This window comes from Nicotiana tabacum, chromosome 15 (assembly GCF_000715075.1).
Source record: "Nicotiana tabacum cultivar K326 chromosome 15, ASM71507v2, whole genome shotgun sequence".
NCBI classification, from domain to species: Eukaryota; Viridiplantae; Streptophyta; class Magnoliopsida; order Solanales; family Solanaceae; genus Nicotiana; species Nicotiana tabacum.
In genome coordinates this window covers 120,679,499-120,688,459 of record NC_134094.1, presented here as the reverse complement: position 1 = coordinate 120,688,459, position 8,961 = coordinate 120,679,499, and the positions used below count along the sequence as shown (strand labels likewise).

Genomic DNA, 8,961 nt, shown 5'->3' with positions numbered 1-8,961 from the left:
TTTGGCACAAAAAAAAGAGTTAGAGCTTATACTATTTAAAGAATAATATTTTACTTTTCAATTTTAATTTTTTATAAGTTATTAGGTCTTCGTTGTTTCCCTTTTTTTTGGTCTTCTTGATACGTTTTTTGTCTTCTATCTTTTCAACTTTAATTTTTATTGCAACAATTTTTACAATTTCATATAACTCTTATACAATTAAACGTCTTCCAACCTGATGCCCTCCATTCATTGTATTAAGTTTGAAAAGAAAGATAGAAATTTTACCCATACTCATGACTATTTATAAGAAAATTTATTATTGTTAAAAAAAAAATAAGTTAGGTAAAAGTAAGAACTACAACAACAACAAACCCAGTAGTTTTCCACCAGTAGGGTTTGGGGAGGATAAGATGTGCGTAGCCCTGCCTCTCCCCCCTGGAAGGGCAGAGAGGTTGTTTCCGATAGATCCTCGGCTAGAGAACGACTGAAAAGAAAAGGTAATTGCAACAAGTAGGAATAACAACAAGATATAATTGCAACAAATAGGAATAACAGTAAGATAAAATAAGATTAAATCCAAGAATGCAGTCAAACTCTAGGTAGTAATAGTCATTTATGGATAAAAGATATCATACTAACACTAATGCTAGCGAACTGAGTAAGACAAAGAGAAATGCTTGACTACCTACGAACTTTCTACCCTAATCTTTGACATCCACACCATCCTGTCTAGGGTCATGTCCTCAGTCAGCTCCAGATGCGTCATGTCTCGCCTAATAACCTCTCCCTAAGACTTCTTAGACCTACCTCTACCCCCCTGCTACCCACCGAGGCTAACCACTCGCACCTCCTAACTTGGGCTTCTATACTTCTCCTCTTAACATGCCTGAACCATCTCAACCTCGCCTCCCGCATCTTATCCTCCACATGGACCATTCCCACCATTTTTCGAATAACTTCATTCTTAATCTTATCCAACCGGGTGTGCCCACACATCCACCTCAACATCCTCATCTCAGCTACTTTCCGCCAACACTCTGCTCCATACAATATAGTCGATCTAATTACAACCTTGTAGAACTTACCTATAAGTCTCAGCGGCACATTCTTATCACACAAAATACTGGAAGCGAGCCTCCACTCCATCCATCCTGCTACGATACGATGTGTGACATCTTCATCAATATTCATGTTACCTTGTATTATAGATCAAAGATACTTGAAACTACCTCTCTTGGGGATGACTTGAGTATCAAGCCTCACCTCTATATCATCTTCCTAGGTACCGTTGTTGAACTTGCACTCCAAATATTCCGTCTTGGTCCTGCTCAACTTGAAACACTTAGACTCTAGGGTCTGCCTCCAAACCTCCAGCCTCTCGTTAACACCACCCTGCGTCTCGTCAATTAAAACTATGTCATCAGTAAATAATATACACCATGGCGATCACCTTGAATGTGTCTAGTCAATGCGTCAATCGCCAAGAAAAATAGGAATGGACTAAGAGTTGATCCCCGATGCAACTCCATCATAACCGAAAAGTATTCTGAGTCTCCTCCCGCTGCCCTAACCCGAGTCTTAGTTTTATCATATATGTCCTTAATCACCCTAATGTAGGCTACTAGGACCCCTTTAGCCTTCAAGCATCGCCAGAGCACCTCTCTCGGGACTTTGTCATATGCTTTCTCTAGGTCAATGAACACCATGTGCAAGTCCTTTTTCATCTCCCTATACCGCTCCACCAATCTCCTCACAATGTGAATGGCTTCCATAGTCGAATGTCTCGGCATGAAACCGAATTGGTTCTCAGAAATAGACACACTGGTCCTCACACTCGCTTCAACAAACCTCTCCCAAACTTTCATAGTATAGCTTAGCAGCTTAATCCCCCTATAATTATTGTAACTTTGAATATTGACCTTGTTTTTATACAGAGGAATCATCGTACTCCGCCTCCATTCATCGAGCATCTTCTTCGTCCTAAAAATAATGTTTAACAGCCCAATGAGCCACTCCAAACCTGCCCTACCCGCATTCAAAAGTAAGAACTATATATATATATATTATAAAAGTTAAATGATAAGATGATATAACTTTTTGAGAGATTAATTCTATTTTTCTTCTTACTATCGCAACCAACCAAATATCATGTATCTTCAAAGAATGCAGCATTATTACTCATGTTTTATTATCTTTGATATCAAACACCTCATATATTGGAATATATCTAGAAAGTCATACGTAAATAAATTATTATCGCATTTACGGATATATCATAATGAACTTTTTTAATCATGGATAATTTTAAACTCCTAAATATTAGGACTTAAGACATAATTCAATTGAATTAAATTCTTTTGCTAATTAGTTAATTAAAAAAGTAACTATTTCTTTTAAACACTAAAAGAGTGATTCTTTACCTTTTCAGGTTCTTATATTAGCTCATCCCACTTTTAAAATATTTGGTTGTAATTATGAAGGAAAATAAAAGTACTTTTCTTTATATTATTAAACTTTTCAATAATAACAAAATAAAGGAAAAACAAAAATCAGTAAAGTACTAAGAATTAATATGAGAAAAAACAATAGTTGAACTCCACAAAAAATGTGGCAAACTACAAGAAGTTGCCGGCGAAAGACTTCGAGCACCAAGCGCTTGAAAGGGAAAAAGAACAAAAATTTCGTTCTTTTAATTCAGTTTGGATCAAGTAAGGTAAGTAAGAATTTTTATACGGTAAAATTTTAGAGATTATGCATATATTATACGTGAATTGTATATATATTATACATTCGCCGGCTATTTATAGTTTGAGAGATTAGGTGAGCGGCTATTTGAGTTAATTTGTCAAAATTTTAATTGATTTCAAAATCTAAAAATTAGGAGAGTAGCTTAACTTACTATTTCGTCCAATATAAAATCTATTTTTAAAGGGTAAAAAATACGAATTGACATTTCGTTAAGGGTATTCATACTTTTAATATAGTATAGATTACAATTAAAACATATTGATATGATAATTAAGTATTTTAGTTGAAACGATATACTAACTACTAAAGTGTCGTTTAGTACGCGGACTAAATTATCCCGAGATTATAGTCATGGGATTATAATTCCTAGATAATTAATCCTACATGGGAGGTGGGATAAAATAATATCAAGTTTGATGGGATAAGGTAGAATAAAATGGGATATTCAAGATTAAGTTTGGGACAAAGTTTATACTATGTTTGCATGACGATATAAATTTATCCCGGGATAAATTTATACCGTCAATCAAACATAATATAAATTTAATCCCACATCCCACCTTATCCCGCGTACCAAACGACCCCTAAGGCCTAATGGTTTATGCGAGTGCGATCAAGAGATTTAATTTGACTTAATGGTATAGCCCAAAGAAGGAAATATTGCATATACCAGAGGTATGCCTCTTTCTCAATAATGTTAACTATATTCTCCTGGCATATACATGATACAAAGGATTCCTACATTTGAACACTCTTGGAATCATTTTAAGGGGGATGTAATTGAAGGAAAATGCTCCTTTTGTAGTTCCTATAATTGCTGGGGCACCTTGCGGCAAATCTTGTAGAAATCTGGCTATGGCTTCGATGGTGCAATCTTAGCCAATTAACTTCTGTTTCTTCCTCCTGGAAATGGAATCCAGAATGGTAGATTCATCGTCGTTTTTTCTTCTTAACTTGTTCAAGTGTTCCTCACTAACCAAGCCATTCAGCTTTTTGTTCAATTCATACGCTTCACCAAGTCTCATCCGACATTCTTTGCTTGCAGAATCATGGGAAACAACTGGCAAAAAGAAACACTGAATCAATATTTGCAGTTACAAATGTTACCACTCGTTCGTACAAAGAGAACAGAGGTAGAGATCCATCTATTAGGATACGTAACTATAATTGCTTAAAGCGTTTGAGAATATCAGAAAGCATGGAGACAATAAATCAAGAGTAGGGAAGTAGAAGTAGAGCAAAATCCATCACAAGAACTAGCTAGGATTAAACTTTTTCAAGATCTTGACACCAAAAGTATTCGAGAATTCAATTTCATTGTATGCATGACAAGGCCGAATTAACCAATAATGAATGAGTTACTACAATGTGGAACTTTTGGGATATAGTATTGTTTTAGGCATGTTTGAATCATCAAAATGAACGAAATAAGAGTTCAATCTATGTTGCTGAATCAAAATGCATGTTTCTGGAAAGGAAAAAAAACTGTGTACCTCATAAAAAAGCATATGCTTTCATATAGTATAAATATGATAGGCGTTAAACATAATAGGTGTGAGTGTCAGATAGAGAAGCAAACTGCAAGAAGCCGAAATGACTGACCTGGTTTGGGATAATCTAAGCCAATGATGCATCTTGCTTTACGTTGGACACTTAGGGGAGCAGTCCAAGGCTCATATATGTACTCCTTTGGCATATCTGTCATTGAATTTAGATTTGCCAATAAGAGAGAACAAAGGAAAAGGAATTGCATCATAAGAAAATCAGTTCAACGTACCTTTTAAAACAGGGAGAAAATGCCTGATATAGTTCCCGGCAGGATCATATTTCTTCCCAAATGAGGTTGGTGAATAAATTCGATGGTACTGAAAAGTAGAGAACCTCAATGGTGAGAATATTTGAGGTCATCCAGGAAAACTGGTCGAGATGTGGAACAATGTTAAACTAAGCACTTCTTGAGATAAACATTTAGGATCGTCTGATTAAATTTACTTAACATTTGGAAGCACCTGATTCTTGTTGAAGTCTTATATTTGAACAGATAAAAGACCAGTATTTCATTCAACTACTTAATTTCGTATAATGTGATCTTTGGGATAACAAGATTCTCCACAAAGTGAATATAATTGATGCATTTTTGTGACCAATGGAAAAAGATATCAAAACACCAGTTCAAAGCCGAAAATCACTCCTAATAAACATAATTATGACTCAAAAAATAACATTCACCTGGTAGAAAAATGAAGAGCAAGATAGCCACAACCAGTTTCCGTTGTTGATTGCCCAATCAGAGTCAATAAGCAGTCTGTCGAAAACATCACGCCCTTTCTCCCAATGTACAAACTATCAACACAACACTAACAAGTAAAAAATGGAGAAATTATTCAAAGACTAACTTTTACCCAAGACTTGAAGTGATTTACCAGATCCCCACGAGTTAGAAAGCATGCAACACTGTGTCGAGCAAGATGATGCATCCAACCCCACTTTCGGAGCTGAAACATTGAGAACAAAAAATCAGATACACTAACGACTATCAAATCAGACAAAGAGCCTCCAGAAAGTATCTTTCAAGTGTATACAATGATAGCAAGGTCCAGGCATCCAAAATTCCAACCTGGGTCATTATCGCATCAATCCAAGGAAAGCCCGTTCTGGCATCTCTCCAAGCAGCAAGCAGTTCATCATCATTCTTCCAAGGGATCTGTTGGAAGGTAGACAGTTATATATACATATTCCCACTATAATTTAACAAGGAAAACTCAGGCCAGAATGAGATAGTCAAGTATAGTAAAACATCAATTACTACAACATTAGAAATTGTTTAAGAAGTAGAAACAATAACTAAAAGATTAGGCGAACAGACCAATATATAAACCTTAAACCAAATAACTTTCATCAACAAAATCATCAAGCTTCCACTTTCCATAAGAAAGGTAGAACACACAAGTATCAAGGACAATAAGCTCAGTCATCGTCAAAGTACTCTTGAAAGCACAATAGAATTTTATATAAGATGCTGTCATATTGATAGTTTACCTAAATCTTTCTTATTGTTTCTTTTTTTTGGGGTGGGTGGGTGGGGGGGGGGGGTTCAATAACACCAAAGGGACCAAACTAAGAGTGAAACAAAAATTGGAGAAGGCAACATCCTACATTTCAGATAAAGTGAATCATTAAATCAGAAAAAACAAGAACATAGAAATTCACCTGATGGGAACCTAGCATTGTATAGAGGAATAAGCAACAGTGCAAAAAAACGGATTTGAGGAACATGCACCAAATCAAAGAAGAAGATTTGCTGTCATAACCTGCTTGCATATTCTGTTACCCTTCATCTGATCAAAATTAGGAGTCCCGAAGGAAACTGTGTAGAAAAAGTCACGCCATAACAACTGCAGTAGTTGATGAAATTGTAAGTTACTTGGGCGTATAAGAGCTCTGAACACGAAACAATAGGCAAACCTACCTGTCCAAGAAGAGAAACAGGTGGAGATGTATGCTTTTTAACGCTTTTCTGAATGTCCTGAATGCACTGGTAGAAATACCTGGAAGAGAGACAACCAAACTTCGAAAGGAATGTGAGGGTAAGAGATTATAATATTTCAGAATAATAAGTACTAATTCTATTAGCCTGTGTCCAGCTCACCTTTAAGTAAGGTGATAAAACTGTTGTAGCTGGTTTCATAAATGCAGATGGATCACCCTTGGGTTTCTCAAAATTTGCCACCCATTCCTGCAGCAGGAAATAAGCAGTTCCATTGTATTAGCAAATTGGTACAAAAGCGAAGGAGAATATATAGGACAACAGAGAGATTTGAGAAATTTATTGCATAAGGCTAATTTTGTATGCTAAACATCGAGACACCTTGTTTGCAATTGATTCTCTCAATCTCTTCAGTGCTTCTGATTCTCCACCTTTAAAAGGAGTCCGCTCGTCCTGCACACGAAATTTGTAATAAGATGTACACCAGAAGGACTTCACCAGAAACTTGTAATTCATACCTCGTTTAAATCTTCATAACCAAGTTCTTTGACAGTTGGAACTTCTGAGACTGCAAAATTTCCAGTATTTCCAATAGGAGGAAGAGAAGATATTGTTGTTGAAAGAGGGGTTGATGCCCAAGATGGTTGCCCAGCCAGTTTAAGGAAAGACTGATAAGTCAGAGGTGGGGATCCCCCATTCTTTGTAGACAATCAAATAAAATTGATCAATATATAAATCTAGGCCTAATGTCATTCCACACTAATTGCTTTCTTCAACAAGAAAACAGAAGACCACCCTTTTCGCCGTAAGCATCTTCTCCCGGAAAATAAGTAAAGCGGTCCTCTGAGATTTCCGAAGCTAGTTTTTAACTCATATGTTGTGGACATACCTTATTTATTATATCAGCAGGATTGTAGAGGGTGTGACTCACAGGAGAGAAAATTTCTACACCAGCTACAGAAGCGTGGTTCTGCGGAACAAAAGTAATTGTTCTTTAGCCAAGAACCAAATCATTCATTATGTGAACCAAAAAAGCTTCTTAATTTAAAACTTATCTAACCAATCAAAAAACACCATCTGAGATCTGACTTAAGCTCGTCTATAGGAAATCAAACCTTTCCTCAATTGGAAAGAGATTTTACCTTGACCTTTACATCTAAAGCTTGATAATAGGGCTCTGTGTTGTACTCAAAGCAAAGCTTCCCTATGCTCCACTGAAAGTTATGCAAAGGTTATACAAATCAATGGCTAGTAAAAGTACTGGCGCTCAAACGAAGAAAAAAATGCTTACAAAGTCACATTGGTACAATGCAATTTGAAAGAGGAAACAAACCCCCTGAAAGGAACCAATGTCTTTCGTAGCATATAGCGAGGATTCAATCAACAGTTTGACTCTAGTTTCAACGTTTCATGGTTCTCCAAGACATCAAAGCATACCCATAACTGAACTTTCTTAAGTAATATCAATCAATTGTATAACTAAACAATGGATTATAAGTAGATCTATTAAATTAGCCATAGCCGAATGGATCAGAGTGCTTAAAAGGAACAACTGTATAACTGGAAAAGTAAAAGATATAAAATTATAAGCTGATCTAAACTGTCATGTCCAACTTATGATGTAAAACTTCAACTGATAAACATCTCTTAAATTTCGATCCATAAATGACTACTCCAACGCTTAGCAATCAACATGCAAACCACTGACAACACACTTTTATCAAATATAGACCCAGAATCACATGGCAAGAACACACTTTGGTAACTCAAAAAGTCAAAGAAACCACTTTTCCTTTTCACTTCGCTTAAATAACTTATTTTCCATGTGTTGGTAACTAATTTAACTATTCACTTTTACATAGGTGACTCAAAACAGTTAACTTGCTCGATCGACACTTAGCAAACAATAATTATTTCATGATAGGTTCCTTAAACAGAGTTAAAAACCCGTAGAAGTAGGAGCTAGGGAATTGATTGATACCTCCTTTAAGCAGCGAATCAAGACCTCACTAGGCTCACCCTTGAGCACCAATAAGCGTGAACCAAGCTTCTTGAGACTCAAGTCAAGGTCAACTAGGCTTTCAAGCAGGAACTGGATCCGGTTCAACCCGGCTCTGGAAGAACCGGGAGAGAAGGCAGTCGGGTCGGGCTCCATGTAGTGTGGATCAATCACGAAAACCGGGTATAGAAACTTCGACCCTTTAGCTGCGTACTCCAGAGCTGGGTTATCATGGAGTCTCAACCCCTTCCTGAACCAAATCAAAGAGTTCGACCCCGAAGCCATGGTTGAGATAAAGTTGCTTGAAATTAACAGAGACAAATTCAGCATTTAAATTATTATTGAGCGTACATTTGCTGTCTCGAATTGAACTTATATTTATATTACATATATCGAAACATTAATTTAACTTTATGTTCTAGGTAGTGTTTAATGGACACAAATAGGGGATCTTTATTTAAACGGTTAACGTGTTTCCCGACATAAATGGGTTCTGGTACTTTTACAAGGAGGGGTGTTAACTAACGTGAGCCGGGTGCTATGTATTGGCGAAATGGCGAGCATTTGGTCATTTTTCATGAGGATGTGAGGGCCAGTACGCAACAAGCGTAAGTTAACATAGAGCAGGGAAGCATTGTCTGTGAAGATGCCACGTCGTTTTGTTAGTAGTTCTAACGCTTCATGCTTCCTGATGAGGTGGATTAATTTCGACCGATCATTACTGCATAGTTTATTTACAAGCTAA

General features: G+C 36.5%; 1 protein-coding gene across 2 annotated transcripts; it reads right to left on the bottom strand.

Moving 5' to 3' along the window:
- Nucleotides 1-3,373: 3,373 nt before the first annotated feature.
- On the bottom strand, nucleotides 3,374-8,832 carry LOC107773193 ((6-4)DNA photolyase). 2 transcript variants are annotated; one of them, XR_012699436.1, is made up of 14 exons: nucleotides 8,199-8,803; nucleotides 7,360-7,431; nucleotides 7,107-7,187; nucleotides 6,736-6,915; nucleotides 6,599-6,670; nucleotides 6,380-6,466; nucleotides 6,200-6,298; nucleotides 6,042-6,125; nucleotides 5,348-5,434; nucleotides 5,154-5,225; nucleotides 4,960-5,073; nucleotides 4,508-4,647; nucleotides 4,333-4,428; nucleotides 3,374-3,790 (listed from the first exon to the last, which is right to left on the bottom strand). XR_012699436.1 is itself a non-coding variant. In XM_075231208.1 (14 exons), the coding sequence occupies exons 1-14, from the start codon at nucleotides 8,544-8,546 to the stop codon at nucleotides 3,606-3,608; spliced, it is 1,665 nt and encodes a 554-aa protein (XP_075087309.1). In that variant the 5' UTR covers nucleotides 8,547-8,832; the 3' UTR covers nucleotides 3,374-3,605. The 2 variants fall into 2 exon arrangements, 1 of the variants encoding a protein (XP_075087309.1); XM_075231208.1 differs by having other exon boundaries at nucleotides 4,508-4,595; nucleotides 8,199-8,832.
- Nucleotides 8,833-8,961: the final 129 nt, after the last annotated feature.